Raw genomic sequence first — 23,028 nt, forward strand, 5'->3', positions numbered from 1 at the left:
TACAGCACCCGTCCTAAATTAGCCAGATGCTCCACCTCCGTAGCCCCAGAGATCAAAATATCATCAAGGTACACTGCTATGTGCGGAATCCCCTGCAGCAAAGTGTCCATTGTCCTTTGGAAAATGGCAGAGCTGGATGCCACTCCAAACACCAGGCGATTGTACTTGAATAATCCTTTGTGCGTATTAATTGTGACGTACTCCTTTGAATCCTCATTGAGTAGCAGCTGATGGTAGGCATGGCTCATGTCCAGCTTTGTGAACAGCTTACCCCGACAGGGTCGCAAACAAGTCATCCACCCGTGACAATGGGTACTCCTCCAGCCTAGAGACCTGATTCACGGTTAGCTTATGATCCCCATATATCCTCCGTTTTGTCTGCCTTCAAAACTGGAACAATGGGAGCCGCCCACCTTGAAAACTGGACGGGCACAATAATACCCAGCCTCTGTAAACGTTCCAGCTCCTCCTCAACTTTGCCTTTCATGGCATAGGGCACCGACCTGGGCTTAAAAAAAACGTGGCGTAGCCCCAGGGTCAATATGGAGTTTTACTGTCACGCCTTTCAGTGTGCCCAGGTCGTCCCTGAAAATGTCACTGTACCGCTGCAGAATGTCCTCCGTCATGTCCTCCTTGGGCAATCTCTAAGGCTTTCTTGAAAGTCAACGATGGGGTTTCCCCTAATAGGTGGCATTGTATGCCATCATTATTAATGCCGCATACCAATCGATCACGGAGCATGTCATCCAACACCGCTCCGAAATCGCAATGCTCTGACAGCTGCCGAAGCTCTGCCACGAAATTGGCCACAGACTGAGCTGGCTTCCTGAAACGGCTGAGAAACTTACACCGTTGGACTATCACAGAAGGTTTCAGATTGTTGTGGTTCCCCACGAGCTTGACCAGTTCGTCATATGGAATGTCCCCCCGTTTCCGCGTTACGGCTAAATTCCTTATAGGCTTGTAAGTCTTTGCCCCACACACACTCAGGAGAATAGAGTGCTTCTTAGCCTCCTCAGTAATCCCATTAGCACAGAAAAAGTGTCCCAACCTTTCCTCATACTCCGGCCAGTCCTCGTTTCCTTCCAGAAATTCCTTGATAGTTCCAAACGTAGCCATCTGAAACACGAAACTCCCGTTCGAAAAACGTGCCAATACATTCACAAAGCCAGTTTACCTTGTCGCCAAAAATATGTAGTAACTTCTACTTTGAAAAAGGCACACTCGACAACTCCATGGCCAAGAAACAACTTTATCTGGAACGTCAGACCGTTATGTACACACAGAGGCTTTCACAACCCGTACAGCATGGCAAGAACACTATATATAGAGCACCGGAAGTAAAACCCCCCCATTATCCTAATTAGTATTAACCTATTTTTAATAATGCTCACATTAAAACACCTCCGACTTCCGGAAACATCAACCCAGCGGCTTTGACTATTTGGTCTCAGTTTCCAAGTTTGATCTTCAACCTTTGGGCCTCAACTCCAGTCTCACCTTCACTGACCTTCGGACTTCGACCTCTGGTATTGACCACCTGACTCACCAATCACAGGACTTTGAACTCTGCCTTAAATTCGGGACTTGCACAGACCTCTGCCCGGGAACTCGCCAACCTGGGGTGCGGGGGGGGGGAAGAGGGGGAAGAGGGGGAGGGGGGAAGAGGGGGAAGAGGGGGAGAGGGGGAGGGGGGGAGGGGGGAAGAGGGGGAGGGGGAAGAGGGGGAGGGGGGGGAGGGGGAAGAGGGGAAGAGGGGGAGGGGGGAGGGGGAGGGGGGAGGGGGGAGGGGGAGGGGGGAGGGGGGAGGGGGAGGGGGGAAGGGGGGAGGGGGAGGGGGGAAGAGGGGGGAGGGGAGGGGGGAGGGGGAGGGGGAAGGGGGGGAGGGGGGAAGAGGGGGGAGGGGGAGGGGAGGGGGGAAGAGGGGGGAGGGGGAGGGGGAGAAGGGGGGAAGAGGGGGGGAAGAGGGGGGGAAGAGGGGGGGAAGAGGGGGGGAGGGGGAGGGGAGGGGGAGGGGGAAGAGGGGGGGAGGGGGAAGAGGGGGAAGAGGGGGAGGGGGAAGAGGGGGAGGGGGGGAAGAGGGGGAAGAGGGGGAGGGGGGGAAGAGGGGGAGGGGGGATAAGAGGGGGGAAGGGGGGGAAGAGGGGGAGGGGGGAAGAGGGGGAGGGGGAAGAGGGGGAGGGGGGGAAGAGGGGGGGAGGGGGGGAAGAGGGGGGGGAGGGGGGAAGAGGGGGAAGAGAGGGAAGAGTCACCAGTCTTTGTGTCTCTTGCCCCGACAGACCTCTGATCCTGGAACTCACCAACCAGAAGGTTCAACCAATGGTGTCACTGAGGTTCAGACATGGCCCAAGTGCAGAGTGAGAGACACTAAAGCGGGTTGATATTTCACAGACTTCAATGCAAGCAATGTTAAAGGGAAAAAGAAAACAATAAACGCTAGGCCAAACAGGGCCGTTGACTAAAACACTCAAATGAAAACTGAAGCCTACACTGCGGCTGAAAAGAACAACTAAGAATAAAACGAATACCACTAGTCTTCCGAGTCGGTTGACTCGACAGTCCAATTTCTCAGGCAAGGCAGAATGCAGATAATGAAGCTTAGCTATGTCCAAGTCTCGACAAATACTATGACAGAATGAATGGAGTTAAATACTATCACAATGAAATGATAGCTGAAACATACATATTCACAAGCGCAATTGCCGAATCCGTGGTTGTGACAGGACCCCCTCTCTAGGCGCAGCCTGAGGCGCCACAGACCTATGTCCGCTGGAAGTCACGAATGAAGGACTTGTCCAAGATGTCCTTCAGTGACGCTGGTAGTTACGTGCCGTGGTGTGCACTGCCAATATCGGAGCCAAAGACTTCCATGTAGAGACAGAAACAAGAGCTTACCCAGAGGTAGCTCAACCAAGTGACACCGTGAGACAAATCATTCTCAAAATGAGGACCCTCCATTTGGAGCTAATCCGGCATCTGCTTCAAAAATAAAACTAACACAGAATCTAATCTTAACAAAACAAACTTAAACTTAAACCAAAAGCACCAGAAACCGCATTACAAAGAACGAGTCACTGGAGAAAAACACAAGGAACTCTTAAACCATTAGACACCATTAAACAACAATTAACCAATTCAGGTGCTCCAAAAACCTCAGAACCTAAATGCTCTCTGATGCCCTGCGCAGGCCCGAAAAAGTCACTACAGGACCCCCCTCCTTATAGCTTGCACTTGATGGCTCAGGAAGACCTAAAGATGAGATCAGGAATGACTCGAGAGACCTGGGGAACTTGAGAGGGAGGGAGACTCGGGGATCCAGAGAGACTGAGAGACCGGGGAATCCCCAGAGACCTGGGAACCCCAACAGACTGAGAGAACAGGGCATCCCAACAGACTGAGATCAAGAAAACTCGGGTGGGGCCGAGAGGGAGGCTTGGGAGTCCTCCAGATGAGGAGGACATTGAAAAGCCCTAAACACATAAAGCCTTGGAAACGATCGGACAAAGAAAACCCTGGGAACATAGAGAAAAGTCCTTGCGAAACCTTGAAACCAAGAGAAGGAACCTTTTCAAATCTTGTTCACAGTGTTTTATCTTTCACAATTTTTTTCCAGAGACAATTAGGATATACTCTCTATTTTACAGATCAAGACAGCATAGACAGGTTTCTTTCATCACTAAACTAGGTGGTTCTCTGTAGATCTGTTTAATTTGCTACACGGAAGTTCAATTTTCCCAGTCTGTACCATGATTTTCATCAAGGGGTTAAAATATTCTTGATAGGGTTACTTTACTTGTGCCTTAGCACACTCCAGCCAGGGATCAGCTTTTGGACTCGTGTTGCCCTTAACGCATTTATTTGACTTTGTTGGGTCTACACTTTAAATGATTTGTTTGTAACTATTTTCTAGTTAAAGTTAAAGGTTGATAATTATGTTACAGTATAACAAACGTAAATTCATTGTCTATGGTATATCGCGGCATGTGATGAGGTCACCTGCGGTTTCACCACATCATGTATAACCTCCGGTTCGGGAAGGTGTAAAGGCGGGTGCCAGGTGTGCAGCATGATCGTAAAGAGCTCCGTGTCTGCACACAGAGGAACATTATAGAAGCAACGCCGTAAGTTCCTATGAATGTGTTTGAAGTAAAAATATTAACATGGTTTCTGTTAAGGAAGCGGCGGTTTGGGTGGTGCACGTGACGGCTTTTCAATTTACTTTATACTTTATTGCCGCCAAACAATTGATACTAGAACATACAATCATCATAGCGATATTTGATTCTGCGCTTTCCGCTCCCTGGGTTACAAATCGATAGTAAATATTAAAAATTTAAATTATAAATCATAAATAGAAAATAGAAAAATGGAAAGTAAGGTAGTGCAAAAAAATCGAGATGCAGGACCGGATATTTGGAAGGTATAGTCCAGATCCGGGTCAGGATCTGTTCAGCAGTCGTATCACAGTTGGAAAGAAGCTGTTCCCTAATCTGGCCGTATGAGTCTTCAAGCTCCTGAGCCTTCTCCCAGAGGGAAGAGGGACGAAAAGTGTGTTGGCTGGGTGGGTCGTGTCCTTGTTTATCCTGGCAGCACTGCTCTGACAGCGTGCGATGTAAAGTGAGTCCAAGGACCGAAGATTGGTTTGTGTGATGTGCTGCGCCGTGTTCACGATCTTCTGCAGCTTCTTCCGGTCTTGGACAGGACAACTTCCATACCAGGTTGTGATGCACCCTAGAAGAATGCTTTCTACGGTGCATCTATAAAAATTAGTGCGGGTTTCAGGGGACAGGCCAAATTTCAAACGCGGGGTGGGCTCAGGCCCGGTGGCAGTTTGACGGGATGCCCCTTGCTCCCTACTCGGGGCGGCTGGAGACACTCACTAAAAGAAAATAGCGTGCGTGGTCTCCAGAATGAAACAGACGCTGTATATGTTTGTATTTTTTTATCAACAGTTTTCACCGTACGATGTTAATGTGGAAGAGTGCACAGTAAATGGTTAACCTTACTACGACTCTGTCTTCATTGGCTCTGGTTTAACTTGGTGTTTAGTCAGAGTTTCAACACACTGCATGAGAACACTACAGAGTAGGACTCTTCCAGAATTTACACCATCGATATGAATGATGATTTGTTGAACCAATTGATGAGCTTGCTTGAAGCACTCATTTGTTATGCAGATCTGAGTCACAGGACCACAAAGCTGGGAACCTGGGTACTTGTGACTTGAAAAGCTTGGAATGGACACTGGAGAAACTCAATGTTGACTAGAGAAGCTCAGTATGTAGACTCAGGATTCTCGGAATGTAGAGTTAGCACATGCACTGAGAATAGAAGGCACCCTCTCCTCAAGCCACCAATGTTAAAACGTCACTGTTCAAATTTAGTTGGGTCCATTACCTGGCAAGATCCTTCTGTCACACTGGAGACAGAAACAAGAGTTCATACACAGGAATTCCAACGGAACATTGTTGCTGCGACGAATCATTCTGACCAATGAATCTCCTGGCCAAGGTCAGCAGCTCTCTCTCCGCTGGGTCCATCTTTGCGTGGTCGAGACTTGCTGTCACCTGGTACAAACATGGCCCGATTGCGAAGTGAGTGACACTGAAGCGGGTCGATATTTCACAGACTTTAATGCGAACAGTGTTAAAAGGAAAGAAAACAATAAACACTAGGCCAAACAGGGCCGTTGACTAAAACACTCAAATGGAAAATGAAGCCTACACGGCAGCTGAAAAGAACAACTAGGAATAAAACGAATACCGCTAGTCTTCAGAGTCAGTTGACTCGACAGTCCAATTTCTCAGGCAAGGCGGAACGCAGATAACGAAGTGTAGCTATATCCATGTCCAAGTTTCGACAAATACTACGACAGGATGACTAAAATACTATCACAATGAAATGATAATTAGCCTACACATGCATATTCACGAACGCAATTGCTGAATCTGCTGCACTGCTGAAATCCGTGGTCGTGACAAATGGTCTTTGGCTTCCGGATTCACTGACTTTCCATAACCGTTCACCTATGTCATCAACACTAACCATCCTAATGGACAGCAGCAATGTCTCCCATGCTCCCCTTCATGGCTGATCTCTTGCACCTCTCCCCATTTCCCCCAATTCCCTGATGCTCGTAAGTCCAAAAAAAATACACATTAGCTTCATCAATATTCAGCCATTAAATATCTACAGAACCTTAATGACATACAATCCTCTGCTTAAAGAAATTTTCCCTTGCCTCTAGATTAAGTGGACAATCCTTGTTCTGAGAAAATGTTTCTCAATTCTAGGCTCTCCACTGAGAAGTAATAACTTCATGGCATCTAATTCTTTCAAGGAGGAATTATTTACATCTATTGAGATACTTGTAAAGCTCAAGGATTTTTGCACATACCTCCCTCCTACACCCTTGGAGGTTTTTCTAATTATTACTTACCATCATAATAGACTTCAACTATAGCTTGAATAGATTTAATCATTGTATCCCTGCTCAAGCAAACAAAAATCTTCATCATTAACAAAGGATCCATCCATTCCCTCAGCCAAATTATTACTTGAACCAAATTGCCAACGTTTTGTTGGTTTGGTTGTAGCAGCAGAGACATGCAGTGATATCATTACTCATGGCCGGAAGTCACAGTATAAATATATATTCACAAAATGCTTCTTTCTGCATCAATCTTCTAATGAACTACTGTAGGTGTTGGTGCAGCATTAGCAGTAGAATGGTAATTCTGCAGCCACTTCTTGGGATGTTATAAGGAACTTTGCACCCATGAGGAACTACGCAGCCACAATGTACCAACAAGAAGATGTACAGTGTGGAAAAGGATCAAAAAATGCATCCTTGCTTAAAAGTTTGCCAAAGCAATATTCTGGAGCTTTAGCACTAGCATTATAACAAAACAACACTTATCATCTGATGTTCAACATGCAGAGATTGCATAGGACTTGGAAAAGTACTCACAGGCATACCATTGGTTCCTGATTTTCCTGGTTTGCCACGTTCTCCCTTTTGACCCTAGTAACAGAATAAACATTGGGGTCAATTGGTCTGAATACATCAAGCCTTATTACCAAAAAGCTCCTTCATCCTTGTTACTCAATATAGGCAGGAGAGGCTCAGAAGCGAGAGGGTTAAAATTAAAGTTATATTTTCCTTGAATTGATGCCTCCAAAAATAAAAGAACTTTTGAGGAGTTCCCCACTTAGTTTCTTGCCTGCCTTAGATTAAAGTGTCTGGTTGCTTTTGCTGGAAGTCTAAGTCTGACGCTGACTTCCCTGCTACCTGCTACAATTTGTGCCTGTTCTACAAGATCTCCTTCTGAAAGGTTAAATCAGGCAGAAGAATAGGGCTACACTTTCTTTATCACACAGTATGTGACCATTGAATGTAACCTACTAACTCTATTTCCTCATTTTCCCATCACCTCTCCTCTCTCATGTGCCCAATTAACAGTTCCTTGAGGGTTAAGGTTCAAAGTTTCATCACGGTCTGGTACAGCAATTCCAATGCACAGGATGCAGGAAGCTGCAGACAGCAGTGGACTCTGCCTAATACATATTGGCACCTCCTTCCTATTGGTAGTATCTACAGGAGATCCTGCCTCAAATACCCCACTACCCGGGCCACGCCATATTTTTGCAGCTACCATCAGGGAAGGAGTACAGAAATCTGAAGTCCCACACCATCAGGTTCTTTCCTTCAACTAACCAGCAAATCCCTAATCAGTACAGTTTAGCAACGCTGTGATCACTTTGCACTAAAATGGATTTTTATTTGTTCTTTGGGATACCAGTTGGGGTAGGTCTTACACTGGGATCAGTAGGTCGATAAGGAGTGTGGTAGAACAAAAGGATCTGGGAATACAGGTCCATAATTCATTGAAAGTGGCGCCACAGGTGAACAGGTTAAAAAAACAACTTTTGGGACATTGGCCTTCGAAGATCTAAGTACTGAGTACAGGAGTTGGGATGTAATGCTGAAGTAATACAAGACATTGGTGAGGCCTAATTTGGAGTATTGCGTGCAGTTTTGGTCACTTCTCTGCAGGAAAGATGCAAGTAAGGTTGAAAGAATACTGAGAAAATCTACAAGGATTTTATCGGAACTGGAGGACGTGAGTTGTAAGGAAAGACTGAATAGGTTATAACTTTATTTTCTAGAACATAGGAGATTTAAGGGAGATTTGAAAGAGGTTTACAAAAATTATAAGGGGCATAAATAGGGTAAATGCAAGCAGGCTTTTTCCACTGAGGTTGGGTGAGACTACAGCTAGAGGTCATAGGTTCAGGGTGAAAGATGACATATTTAAGGGGAACATGAGGTGAAACTTCTTCACTCAGAAGGTGGTGACAGTGTGGTACGAGCTGTCAGCACAAGCGGTGGATGTGACTTCGATTTCAATGTTTAAGAGAAGTTTGGATAGGTACATAGATAGGAATGGGTATGGAGGGCTATGGTCCAGGAGCAAGTCAATGGGACTAGGCAGTTTAAATGTTTCAGCAGGGTCTAGGTGGGCTGAAGGGCCCATTTTGTGCCGTAGTTTTCAATGACTATGACTCTGTTTTCCGGTAAAACTGTGTATGATTTATGTTTTTCTTGTGAATGTTGCTTATATGATGTTACGAGTCTGTGAAGCTGCCACAAATATTTTTTTCCCATTGCACCTGGCCAGACCTGTACTTGTGCATATGACGATAACCTCTATAAACCCGGAGATAGTCTGTACTCCCATTACAAATAAGAACGCTGTCTCCTAACATGCACTACTTTGTGTGGCAAGATTTTCCACAGAACGCATTGACAAAACCATAAATTCAGCCAAAGTTACATCTCAATACACAAGGGATGAGTTATCAGATGTGGATGCAAGTGGCAACTGTGAACTTACTTTCAGTCCTTGTTGACCAGGAATACCAGGTGGACCTGCTGGACACTCACAAACTGTCTTGGGAACCATTCTGTCAGGTGGACACTAATCAAAAATTTAAAGAAGAAATTTTTAGCCTAAGGCACGTCTTATGCAAGCACGAAAACTGCCATTTAAAAATGTTTTAAACTTAATGTTCATACTTCTTAAAGCACATTGAAAATGTACTCACCCTCTCATCATCCTAAATAAAAGGAAACAGAAGAAAATTTAGTTCTGTGGTTAGAGATTCAAAGCAGCTGATATTTTAGTGACAACAAGCACACCTCTAAAATATCCCATTGCTTCATGATATTCTGAAGTCAAGATTTCCTCAAAAATATTTATATGTTAATGATGATTTGAATAACTTCCTGAAATCATCAATTTTATGCAGCCATTTTTGAAAACTAATTAATTTACCATGAAAGCATATTTTTTTTGTTAGGAATTTGATGTCCTGAATAGTGGGAAGTTCGCATCCACAGGTGCGCTGGGCTGTCCCCACCACTCTTTGCGGAGCCCTGCGATTGAGGGAAGTACAGTTCCCATATCAAGCAGTGATACAGCCAATCAGGATGCTCCCAATTTTGCCCCTGTGGAAAGGATTTGGGGACTCATGCCGAATTTCTTCAACTGTCTGAGATGAAAGAGGTGCTGTTGTGCTTTTTTCACCACACAGCCTGTATGCACAGACCAAGTGATGTCCTTGGTGACGTGTTTGCTGAGGAACTTGAAAGTCCCTTCTATGCAAAACATTTTCTCTCCCCCCCCAACCCCCAGCCTCCAATTGGGTAGAAGATACAAAGACCTGAAAAGCACATACCACCAGGCCCAAAGACAGCTTCTATAAAGCTGTTATAAGACTGTACCTCTTGTACCTTAAGATGGAATCATGACATGACCTCAATCTATTTCATTGTGGCCTTCCATCTTGTATGCCTTCACTGCACTTTCTCTGCAACACTATATTCTGCATTGTTATTGCTTTTTCCTGGTACTACTTCAATGTACTGATGCAGTGAACTGATCTGTATGGATGGCATGGAAGACAGTTTTCACTATACCTCGGTCCACGTCACAATAATAAACTATCAACTGCAGAGCTTGCTATGAGAATCCTATAAGAATAGAATAAATATCCAGCAAAGAGAATAAAGAGGGTCACATCTTACGTCTATCTGCTGCTGCGGGTTTCAACAAGAAATTGGATGAGAGAATGAATGGGTAACAAGCTATGAGGAAAAACCATGCAGCCCTTTGAGGATGTGTCACTTAGATTATCTCTCCTGTCATGACATTCAAATATAGTTTGCAAAGCTTCATTTTTTCCCCTTTAATGACTTTAAGGTAAAGTAATATTTTTTTATTGTAAAATAAATTTTATTGTAAACATCACTCTGAGTGAAGACGTTCCCATGATTTTTATTCTAAATTTACCTCTGTAATAGACAGGTGTCATGGGGCTCTTGTGCCTTGGTTTAATGGAAGCAATAAATTTTGGTTACCATTCCATCAATAATAATGAAAGGATTTAAATGAGAATTTGGTCATCAGTGAGCAGATCAACCTGGTTTAAGACAGGTGTAATTTATCCCCCTATCTACTCTCATGAAATATGCCACCTCTAATCCCGCTGGCTCTTCTATCATTTTCGTTATTCTTTTACATGTAGGATTAATCCAATATCTTGGAGTGTTTGTTTTCCTCTCCAAGTAAGATCATAACGTTTGTAGACATACATTCTCACTTGGATTATTTCTGTGATCTTGCATTTAATTGTTCTGGCTGAATGTCCCAGCTTTCTAATAATTGGTTTCAATTAATTGACCAGATATGAATTTCATTCTCAGGTTTCCTGTGCTTACAAAACCTTATAACATATCTAATTCAAAACTTTAGCAAATTGGACTAATTTGGAACCAACTTTAATTTCCTCATAACATCTGGGAATTGGAAATAGTAACAATGAATATGAGCTAGTTTTCAAACTTCACGACATATGTCAGTGATATTAAACCCAAGTCTGATTGTCAGTCTCTTATGTTCTAACCATTTTGTTTAACCGCTCCCATTCCTGCAAATTTTAGTTTAATTACAAAAAAAATCAAGTAGAATTTCCAAAGATGCTTCTGGCAATCAAAATATGTAACATTGTAGGCATATATTGTGAGGGGATCCTGAAGTACGCCTATTAACTGTGCTTTTGAAGAGAGAGAGAGAGAGAGAGAGAGAGAGAGAGAGTTATTTAACAGCTTGTTTGTATGTTTGTAAGAGAGAGAGAGAGAGAGATGAAGATTAACGGTTGGACTGTCACTTTAAGGCACTGGAAGTAACTTTGGATTTCTACTGAGTTTGGAGTTGGAGACAGCACCGAGCAGCTTGAAAGTTGTTATGGTGACTGAAGGCAGGTTGTGGATATTTGTTCAAGTACAGTTCGCCTATTTGTGCATTTCTTCACAGAGAGGAAGGAGGAGACATTTGAATGACAGGTGGTACCTAGTACGGTGAGATAAATAGGAGGTCAGATGATACAGACCTCAGACACATGTTTGGACATTGAATGAGCATTGTTGTGCCTGCAGGAAAAGTGGGTTTTGGAGGATCGATCAGGAGGATCGATCCATCGCTCTTGCAGTGGAAGGAGGAAAAAGGGGTTGACTGGTGGGGAGTCCACCCTCACCTGGGTGATAGCTCCACCACAGAAAATCAGTCCCCTTTGTTAAAGTCACAGTCGGTAACTTGTAAAGGATTTCGAAGGACAACGAGAAGATTGACGGCATCAGCTCACCTGAAGACTCAAATCTCTCCCTTTCTCTATCCATCACTACTCAACTCAATACCACAAACTGAACTGAACTGAACTTTACTCATCATCATAAGACTGTATCTTTTTACCCCTAGACTTAAAGAAGCTTGGTTTTTCATACATATATTTCCACACTTACTGATATACATACATGTGTGTATATATATATATATACACACACACACATATATATACACATACACACACACACACATATATATATAAGCAACACACATCAAAGTTGCTGGTGAACACAGCAGGCCAGGCAGCATCTCTAGGAAGAGGTACAGTCGACGTTTCAGGCCAAGACCCTTTGTCAGGACTAACTGAAGGAAGAGTTAGTAAGAGATTTGAAAGGGGGAGGGGGAGATCCAAAATGATAGGAGAAGATAGGAGGGGGAGGGATGGAGCCAAGAGCTGGACAGGTGATTGGCAAAGGGGATATGAGAGGATCATGGGACAGGAGGCCCGGGGAGAAAGACAAGGTGGGGGGAGGAACCCAGAGGATGGGCAAGGGGTATAGTCAGAGGGACAGAGGGAGAAAAAGGAGAGTGAGATGTGAATGTGTGTATAAAAATAAGTAACAGATGGGGTACGAGGGAGAGGTGGGGCATTAGCGGAAGTTAGAGAAGTCGATGTTCATGCCATCAGGTTGGAGGCTACCCAGACGGAATATAAGGTGTTGTTCCTCCAACCTGAGTGTGGCTTCATCTTTACAGTAGAGGAGGCCGTGGATAGACATGTCAGAATGGGAATGGGATGTGGAATTAAAACGTTTGGCCACTGGGAGATCCTGCTTTCTCTGGCGGACAGAGCGTAGGTGTTCAGCAAAGCGGTCTCCCAGTCTGCGTCAGGTCTCGCCAACATATAGAAGGCCACATCAGGAGCACTGGACACAGTATATCACACCAGCCGACTCACAGGTGAAGTGTCGCCTCACCTGGAAGGACTGTCTGGGGCCCTGAATGGTGGTAAGGGAGGAAGTGTAAGGGCATGTGTAGCACTTGTTCCGCTTACAAGGATAAGTGCCAGGAGGGAGATCAGTGGGGAGGAATAGGGGGGACAAATGGACAAGGGAGCGATCCCTGTGGAATGCAGAGAGATGGGGGGAGGGAAAGATGTGCTTTGTGGTGGGATCCCGTTGGAGGTGGCGGAAGTTACGGAGAATAATAAGTTGGACTAGTGAGAGAAAGAATGTGTGTATAAAAATAAATAACGGATGGGGTTAGTGCGAGAAAGAATGTGTGTATAAAAATAAATAACGGATGGGGTTAGCGAGAGAAAGAATGTGTGTGTAAAAATAAATAACGGATGGGGTTAGTGAGAGAAAGAATATGTGTATAAAAATAAATAACGGATGAGGTTAGCGAGAGAAAGAATGTGTGTATAAAAATAAATAATGGATGGGGTAGTGAGCATCCGTTATTTATTTTTATACACACATTCTTTCTCTCACTCTCCTTTTTCTCCCTCTGTCCCTCTGACTATACCCCTTGCCCATCCTCTGGGTTCCCCCCCACTTGTCTTTCTTCCCGGACCTCCTGTCCCATGATCCTCTCATATCCCCTTTGCCAATCACCTGTCCAGCTCTTGGCTCCATCCCTCCCCCTCCTGTCTTCTCCTATCATTTTGGATCTCCCCCTCTCCCTCCCACTTTCAAATCTCTTACTAACTCTTCCTTCAGTTAGTCCTGACGAAGGGTCTCAGCCTGAAACGTCGACTGTACCTCTTCCTAGAGATGCTGCCTGGCCTGCTGCGTTCACCAGCAACTTTGATGTGTGTTGCTTGAATTTCCGGCATCTGCAGAATTCCTGTTGTTTGTATGTGTGTGTGTATATATATATATATATATATATATATAAAATCATTGCTAACCTGTTTGATTTATCTACTTTTATATTACTGTATTGTGTAGTTACTAATAAACATTATTAGTTTAAAGCAATACTAGACTCCAAAGTGTTTTCCATCTCTGCTGGTTCTTAATTCCCGTCATGGGGTACATGACAATATAAAAATATTTTAAGAAATCATGGGCCAGATTTGCAATAGGTGCTATTGCACTGTATCCATCTGCCCATGTACTTGTCAATAATTATTCCAATGCCATTCATAAAGCCCTCCGACACTCCCTAAACTCCTACTGAATCCAATGTTCATTAATCAATTCCTATTTCACACAGTTTACTGTCTTCTCAAACTTCCTTCACTGACCTTTAATGCTCTCAAACGTAGAATTCCAGCATTCGAATTTAATTTAATTCATTGTCTCACTTCCACAATCTCATAAACTCTGTCTTTCTCTCATTGCTTGCTCTGTCTTCTGCTGCCAAGTTGCATGGCCCATAATTCCCTCCTTAAAACTCGATGCCTCTACACCTGCTCCCTTTATGCCATTTCTCCAAGCTTTTAGTGACATCTCTCTTTTGACAGTGTCAACTCCAACTCAACTCACTGACAGACCTTTGGATGTTTTCCCATGTTGAACGCTGTTAGCAGATTTTTTTTTCCATTTTAAGAACATCAGACAGAGGAACAAAATTAAGCCATTTTGCTCATCCAGTCTGCTCCACTATTCCATCATAACTGATAAAGGTAATTGTTGATGCACTGACTAGTCAAGAACCTATCGACCTCCGTTTAAAATATACTGAATGACTGGCCTCTGCAGCTATCCATGGCAATGAAATCCAGAGGTTCACTACCCTCTGGCTAAAGAAATTCCTCCTCATCTCTGTTCTAAATGGGCATTCCTCTATTCTGAGGCTGTGCCCAGACTCCCCCACTATAGGAAACATTAGCTCTACATCCACTCTATCTATGCCTATCAATATTCAATAGCTTTTAATAAGATCCCCCCCCTCATTTTCCTAAACTCCAACGAGTACAGGCCCAGAGCCATCATTTTCACCTCATGTTGACCCTTCATTCCAAGGATCATTCTCGTGAGCCTCCTTGGGCCTCTCTCCAAAGCCAGCCAGGATTGGACTCACCAGCCAGGTTAAATATTTTTTTGGGTTAGTCATAGAACCTAAATACTATCTACAAGTTAAAAGAAGAGACGGAAAACGCAAAGCATATTTTAAGTTTTCAAAAAAAACGTTTACTTGTTACCCATGATTTACTTTTCATTCTTGCGTCAATTGGGAATTTTTATCTTTACCACCTTATTTCACCTGAAATTTCTCTACAAGTGGCATTGTAAAGATTTGTCATTTGTGAAGTGTTTTAATTAGTTGAGGAAGAATGTAATTGCAACATTCTCTAATTGTTATCCAAGTTCAACTGGGGTCCATTATCAAATGCCACACAGTCTTTGGTCTTTATTCAATGAGTTGGCCCCTTTAAAAAACAATTGGATCGTGCTTCTCTGGTTACAAGTGCAAAATATTGTTAACATTAAGCTGTTATGACTCATTTGATGGTCTATCACTCGTAGTTCTGGTTTCAGCTTTTTCTGTTTGAACAATAATGGTGCAATTATATTTCAGTTAAATGGCACCAAAATTGCATTGACAAAGAACAAATTAAATAAAGGTATCTTTTAATAGTTTACCTGCTAGTTTATTTTAATTGTACATTGTGCCTGCCAAATGCTTACCACCAAAACGAGGATCATCTTAATTAGAACACCTGTATACCTCGGAGGAGACAGCAGGAACTTCTGAATATTCTTAAGCCTTGATATTAGACTAACTTAACAACTGCACAATCTTAATAAATAACTAAATTTCTGGAGAAACATTTGCTTTTGGCTGCTGAACACTCAACATCCATGTGATTTGGCCACCCTTATCTTTTTAAATCTTTTACATAATGCAGTCTGTAGAAATGAATGCATGAACTGATGAACGCATCTGCTCACACTTAGTGATAAAAGAAAACAATTTTCTCACCTCATTTGTTTAATTTTTGATCTTTCGTCTAGGATATAATTTTTGCTTAATGTGATTGTGGCTAAAACTACTGAGGGTCTGACAGACTAAAACTGCCTTGGAAGCTTAACCAGAGTGCTATGCATGTTGATCGTCAATGACCAATTTATGCTCAGAGGTCTGTCCAAACATGGTAAGAAATTAACAGAGTTAAACTGTCATTCCTTCATGCATTTCCCTGTGTAAAAAAAAACTTGCCCTTAATTGCACATCCTCTAGTACTGAGACTTTCCTTAAAGTCCTGCATCACATGCCTTCTCTTTTTTATTCATCAACTCAGAGACAGGGTGAAGATCAGGTAAAAGGGAAATCATTAAGAGGGAAAGAAGTGAAACATGTTAATTCCGATACAGAAGCTGCAAAGACGTATGGCTTTCAGTCATATAGTTTCAGTCCACTATAATTTCAATCTGGGTTACAGATTGGCCCCTTGGCACAAATTGCAGACAAACTTTTCAGACCTGATAAGGAGAGATGTTAACATGTCACAGCAAGTAAATCCAGTTATAACATTGGCCAGATACTAGGAGGTGAAAATAAGCAATGCAAGAAAAGGTGAAATGTTTCAGCTTAATGAACGAAAACTGAAATCAAATTATGTAAGTCGCATCCATGGTTAAGAGTAAAAAAAAATCGCCTTTATTTCAGTTTCTCTTCAAAGTCATAGCTTTGAAAATAATCTTGCTCTGTTATTTTAACATAAAATGTACAGATTAAGGTCTGTGTGATAACTGGAAAGGAATGCCAGGTTAGATGTTCACCTGCAGTCATCACATGACATATACCTCTCCAACATGTTCCCAAGCTAACATCTTGAGATCATGACACCAAGTGGATCAATTCGTTGTAACTTTAAAGTAACTCTCCTTTCCAGCAAAAAAAAAGTTTTTTGCAGAATTATTAGTCACAAAATTTTCAATATGCAAAAGTCAGCTTGACAGACGGCCTCAGTTTGTACCCAAGGCTTAGACACTCTGTTTACTCACCACAGAAGGGATTTCACATGCTGTCTCCCGATCACTTTGCTCTGGGTCACAGTAGAGTCTAAGCTTCTGTATTTCTATCTGTTTAATAAAAGTTACAGAGAGCATCACCGTGAACCAAACAAGTGAAGAGTACTCACCAATGAAAATGATTTCTGCTGTTCAAATGCAAGATACCTGCTTAAGGATGTGTATAGTTTTGGAAAATAGAACGCATTGCCATTTTATCCAAGGTCGGCTGGTGGCACAGTGAAATCAGCGCCGGGCTCAAGAACGGAGGTTCCCGAGTTCGATCCAGTGACAGACCGCTCCCTAGCTCGCTCTCCATCCATGCCGGGTTGATGTCGAGCTCGCAACTCCACTTTGTTAAAAAAACACTACCACCTCCACTGTGGAGGAGGTGGAGGATACTGTGGAGGATCAAATACCCAAACTCAAAAGTTTTCTAGTCCTAAATTAATCTGGGTAACTGTTTATTTATCTTACAGGTACAGTGATTGCTGCTGTTTATTCACCATGGTATTATAGGGGTTACTGGCATTTATTGCCCTTCAGATGATAGAACATAGAATAGTTTAGCACAGTACAGGCCCTTCGGCCCACAATGTTGTGCCGACCCTTAAACCCTGCCTCCCATATAACCTCCCAACTTAAATTCCTCCATATACCTGTCTAGTAGTCTCTTAAATTTCGCTAGTGTATCTGCCTCCACCACTGACTCAGGCAGTGTATTCCACGCACCAGCCACTCTCTGAGTAAAAAACCTTCCTCTAATATCCCCCTTGAACTTCTCACCCCTTACCTTAAAGCCATGTCCTCTTTTACTGAGCAATGGTGCCCTGGGGAAGAGGTGCTGGCTGTCCACTCTATCTATTCCTCTTAATATTTTGTATACCTCTATCATGTCTCTTCTCATCCTCCTTCTCTCCAAAGAGTAAAGCCCTAGCTCCCTTAATCTCTGATCATAATGCATACTCTCTAAACCAGGCAGCATCCTGGTAAATCTCCTCTGTACCCTTTTCAATGCCTCCACATCCTTCCTATAGTGAGGCAACCAGAACTGGACACAGTACTCCAAGTGTGGCCTAACCAGAGTTTTATAGAGCTGCATCATTACATGGTGACTCTTAAACTCTATCCCTTGACTTATGAAAGCTAACACCCCATAAGCTTTCTTCTACCTGTGAGGCAACTTTCAGGGATCTATGGACATGTACTCCCAGATCCCTCTGCTCCTCCACACTACCAAGTATCCTGCCATTTACTTTGTACTCTGCCTTGGAGTTTGTCCTTCTAAAGTGTACCACCTCTCACTTCTCCGGGTTGAACTCCATCCGCCACTTCTCAGCCCACTTCTGCATCCTACCAATGTCTCCCTGCAATCTTCGACAATTCTCTACACTATCCACAACACCACCAACCTTTGTGTCGTCTGCAAACTTGCCAATCCACCCTTCTAACCGTACATCCAGGTCGTTAATAAAAGTCATGAAAAGTAGCAGCCCCAGAACCGATCTTTGTGGGACACCACTAGTCACAACCCTCCAATCAGAATGTACTCCCTCTGCTTTCTGCAGGCAAGCCAATTCTGAATCCACCTGGCCAAACTTCCCTGGACCCTATGCCTTCTGACTTTCTGAATAAACCTACCATTTGGAACCTTGTCAAATGCCTTACGAAAATCCATGTAGATCACATCCACTGCACTACCCTCATCTATATGCCCGGTCACCTCCTCAAAGGAGTCTATCAGGCCTGTTAGACACAATCTGCCCTTCACAAAGCCATGCTGACTGTCCCTGATCAGACCATGATTCTCTAAATGCCCATGGATCTGATCTCTAAGAATCTTTTCCAACAGCTTTCCCACCACAGACGTAAGGCTCACTGGTCTATAATTACCCAGACTATCCCTACTACCTTTTTTGAACAAGGGGACAACACTCACCTCCCTCCAATCCTCTGGTACCATTCCTGTGGACAACCAGGACATAAAGATCCTAGCCAAAGGCTCAGCAATCTCTTCCCTCACCACGTGGAGCAGCCTGGGGAATATTCCGTCAGGCCCCGGGGACTTATCGGTCCTAATGTATTTTAGCAACTCCAACACCTCCTCTCCCTTAATATCAACATGCTCCAGAACATCAACCTCACTCATATTGTCCTCACCATCATCAATATTGATAGTCCACCTTCTTGAACCACTGCTGGCCTGACAGTGATGCTTCCACATGCTGTGGGGTAGGAAATTCCAGAATCTAAACCCAATGATAACAAAGAACTAGCAATAGATTTCCAAATCACAGAGCAATTTGGAAGGAAATCTTAACAAGAACGAAGGCCTTGCTCTAAGTAAGAACTGGAATTCGATTGTAAATAAGGTGGGACAGCAGAAACCTGAATGGATGCGGACCAACCCACCAGCAGGGACAGACGATGAGGGTATAAATACCAATGGATTAGATATGCCCAGGTATCATCCCTGATGAAGATGGCAGAGTTTGTCATCGAAATGTCAGTTAAAATTCATACTTTTACCCGGCTGGAAGGCTGAGGAGATTTTATTTGCCTGTAACCAATCATTCTTTGGGTGCTACTCCTTCCAGCAATATATTTAAACGTCACCCTAAGAATGGCATTCCCTGCCACTCCCACTTCGACTCCTAATAATTATCCATTAGTGGGCAAATGGTCCCAATATTCTAGTCTGGATTCAATCAAGATAACATTCTAATCTGCTCCACATCATGGACAATTATTAGAGAGATCACCAGTGTGCATTGAAATCATTGTTGCCACAATCAGAACCCTGTACTCTTACCTTAGATCTCTTTCGGAAAACCACTGTTCACTTTATAAAGAGAACTTCTCACAAAAAAATGGCACTGGAGAGGGGTGAGTTTTTGTGGGCAGCTCCTGGGGAAATCATCAAATATAGTGGATTCAAGTTAATTGGGATAAATCAGGACCAATGCTTTTTGGCCTGATTAGCTGAAGCTCCATGAAAGTAGTTGAAAAGGTATAAAGACAAAATGAGTAACAAATTACGTATTTAAATGAAATACTGAACAAATAAGTACACTACTAATGGTATCACAGTACTGTAAAACTATGAATACTTCCTAATAGTTATCAACAGAGGAATTCATCCAGTGTACACAATGAAGAAAATCGGCGCAGACACCCAGTGCAGATAATAGACTGCCTTCATGCTACTGATGTCTTTCATATTTTCATTTTCATTTTAATATTCAAGTTGATTGTCCATACCTTCAAATTTTTCATAGCTCCTAACTTGTTGAAGTAGTGAAATTGTTTCATTTTTCAATCCTGATTGATTCTGGCATCTTCAAGCCTGAATGCTTGAAACCGCGGTAAGCAAAACAGTTCGGAATTTTCTTAAAGCTAACTTCTCATCAACTATCCGTGAACAAAATCACTGTTTTATGGACATGAACATACGCAACTGACGCTACTAAAAAACTGTTTATTCTCAGCACCGTGTAGCATCTAACGGCCACACCGAGTGACGTTAGTTGGATCCTGTTCAGCAAGTTTCCTGCCCCAATTAAGCAGCAAAGTATCCCAAATAAACAAAGTGAATTTCGGCAATTTTCTTAATTAGTTTTTGTTCTTTAAGAATTGTTCCAAAGAAGTGACTGCCTGATTAATGGATGACCTAATTAACCGGATTCCACTGTATTCCCGTTTATAACTACTACAGCAGAAGTCTTTAGCAACACAGACTACACTAAGTAACCCTGCTTCAACTTTTCTAAATCTTCAGAATCAAAAGACCTAGAACTCTAGACCACCCAGGAAGTGAATGCAGCTGCTGGAAGCTCAGGGGACATCGTCATTGTCTCAGAAATCATAGCTGCCAGGAAGAACTCCAGCTGAAATTGAAGTGCAGGGTCCCCTTCACCATTATCCTCCTAGCTAATGTGATGTCTCTGGAAAATAAAATTGAAGACCTCAGCAAGACTGTAGTACTAGAGGAAAATCATGGACTGCATTATACTCTGCTTCCCAGAGACATGGCTCATCCCTGACACAGCACTCTAGCCTGAGGGCTTCAGTATCCACCACATGGACTGGAGGGCGGCATCGAATAAAGGCACTGACAGAGGCCATTGCTTCATGATTAATGCATGGTGGACAGATGTGGCAATTCTGTCTAACCCCTGTTCCTTCGATTTAGATTTCCTGACAAAGTTCTCCACTGCAACATGGGTAGTGGTATACATGCCATCCCTGTCAAACATCAGCACAGAGCACCGCAATCAACAGTTATATGATAGCACACCCTCATGTCTCTCCAATCTTTGCAGGTGGGGGAGGGGACGACTTCAATCAGGCCAGAATGAAGTCCCCAAAAAATCTTCCACCAACACATCAACCACAGAACCAGAAGAGCCAACATACTTGTGATCGTCACTCCTCTCTGCATGGTGCTGAGGCTATGGGGACTGCCCCAGCTGCTGTGCTCCATGCCCACTAATATGATGTAAGCCAGGCTTTAGGCCTATTCCAGGCTGCTCCAGGGCTCAGATCTGAGGTCTCAGTTTGATTCAGAATGTTGTTGTTCATTTCAATTGTGTTTCTTTTTCCCTTTCTCTTACACATCAGGTGTTGGTCTTTTAATTTTTTTCTTTAATTAGGTTCTTTCAGGTTTCTTGCTTTGTGGCTACCTGTAAGCAAATAAATCTCAAGGTTGCATAATTTATACATTCTTTGCTATTTAATGTACTTTGCATCTTTGATACTCAATTATTACTACACCACCATCAACAATGTGTACTAAGTCATTCCACACCAAAACTTTGGCAAGTCCAATCACCTGACTGCACTTATACTCCCAGCATATAGCTAAGAATGGGCCGAAGGACCAACTACGCTGTACTATTCTATAAGACTGAGGACTAAGAGATACAAGAGAACTGGAGGAGCATTTGTAAGACTGCTTTGAATCTGCAGACTTGACCTTATTCAGGGAGACATCTTCAGATCCCAATGAATATGCCACAGCCATCACCAAACTTTATCAAGACCTCTATGGATGGGTGTGTGCCTTTGAGAACATGTCAAATATTCCCAAATCAGAATCCTTGGATGAAACAGGAGATTTGGAATCTGCTGGGGAGTACTTCTGCAGCTTTCAAGTTCAGCGATCCAGAATCTTACAAGTAGGTACAACCTCCAGAAGGCTACCGTGAGAGTGAAAAGACAATTCCAAATGAAGCTAGGGACAGAATCTGCTGCACGACAACTGTGGTAGGGTTTGTATGCTCTTACTTCCTATAAAGTGAAATCCGACAACAGAAATCTGACAAGCTCAATGCCTTTTATGAACACCAGAGATTCTGCAGATGCTGGAAATCCAGAGTAATACACACAAAAAGCTGGATGAACTCAGCGGGGCAGCCAGCATCCACAGAAAGGAATAAGAAGTTGACGTTACAGGCCAAAACCCTTCATCAGGACTCAATGCCTTTTATGCATGCTGTGAAAGGAGAAAAACACTCACCTGTAGTGAGAAAAACACTATCCCAGCAACTGTATGATCTCCATCTTGGAGGCTGCTGTCTGAGCATCCTTCGAGAGAGTAAACCCACTCAAGACATCAGACCCCGAGAGTGTACCTGGCTGAGCACTGAAAACCTCTGCCAACCAAATGGCTAAAGTATTCAAGGACATCTTCAAATTTTCACCATTACATTCTGAGGTTTCTACCTGTTTCAAAAGGGCAGTAATCGTTCCAGTGCCTAAGAGCAGGACAGGTTGCCTCAATGACTATTGCTTGATCACATCTACTCTAATGAAGAGATTCAGGAGGTTGGTTATGGCTAGAATTAACTCTTGCCTGAACAAGGACCTAAACCCATTGCTGCCACAACTAGTCTACAACAGACACAATCTCACTGGCTCTCCGCTCTGCTCTGGAACATTTGGACAATCTAGCCATATGCAAGGCTACTGTTTATCTATTAAAGTTCGGCATTCACCATTATCCCCTCACTAATAAAAGACTAGAGAATATGTTCTGTAAAATGTACTCATGACAATAATGCTCAATATGCTGCCAGAGCAAAACTAAGTCATTTGCATGTGTGGGTTCCTTACACTTACTTGTTCAGCCTCAAATGTGGATGGCTGAATTCTTTCAAAGCTCAGGATACCTTTTACTGCAAAATTAAAGTATATGACATCATGGATTGCTTGAGTGGGGATTGAACTTTAATTCATCCTTGAGGTCTCCAGTAAGATCAAAACTCACAATTCATGATAAAGAAGGAATATGAATAAACATGCTCTTTGTTGACTCAATGGCACAAGTGTTTATCAGGTCAGAATCAGAGTGAAACAGCACGGAAATGCACCCATGG

At 43.1% G+C, this 23,028-nt stretch overlaps 1 protein-coding gene across 1 annotated transcript in view; it reads right to left on the reverse strand.

Moving 5' to 3' along the window:
* LOC140199571 (uncharacterized) overlaps positions 1–23,028 on the reverse strand; it is a 254,277-nt gene that overhangs the window by 159,112 nt on the left and 72,137 nt on the right. The window contains exons 7-9 of the mRNA XM_072261873.1: positions 16,646–16,723; positions 8,898–8,981; positions 6,971–7,024 (exon numbers count right to left, since the gene is read on the reverse strand). Coding sequence (XP_072117974.1) covers positions 6,971–7,024; positions 8,898–8,981; positions 16,646–16,723 — 216 coding nt within the window. The remainder of the gene's footprint in view (positions 1–6,970; positions 7,025–8,897; positions 8,982–16,645; positions 16,724–23,028) is intronic.

The sequence above is a fragment of the Mobula birostris genome, chromosome 1 (assembly GCF_030028105.1).
Source record: "Mobula birostris isolate sMobBir1 chromosome 1, sMobBir1.hap1, whole genome shotgun sequence".
NCBI classification, from domain to species: Eukaryota; Metazoa; Chordata; class Chondrichthyes; order Myliobatiformes; family Myliobatidae; genus Mobula; species Mobula birostris.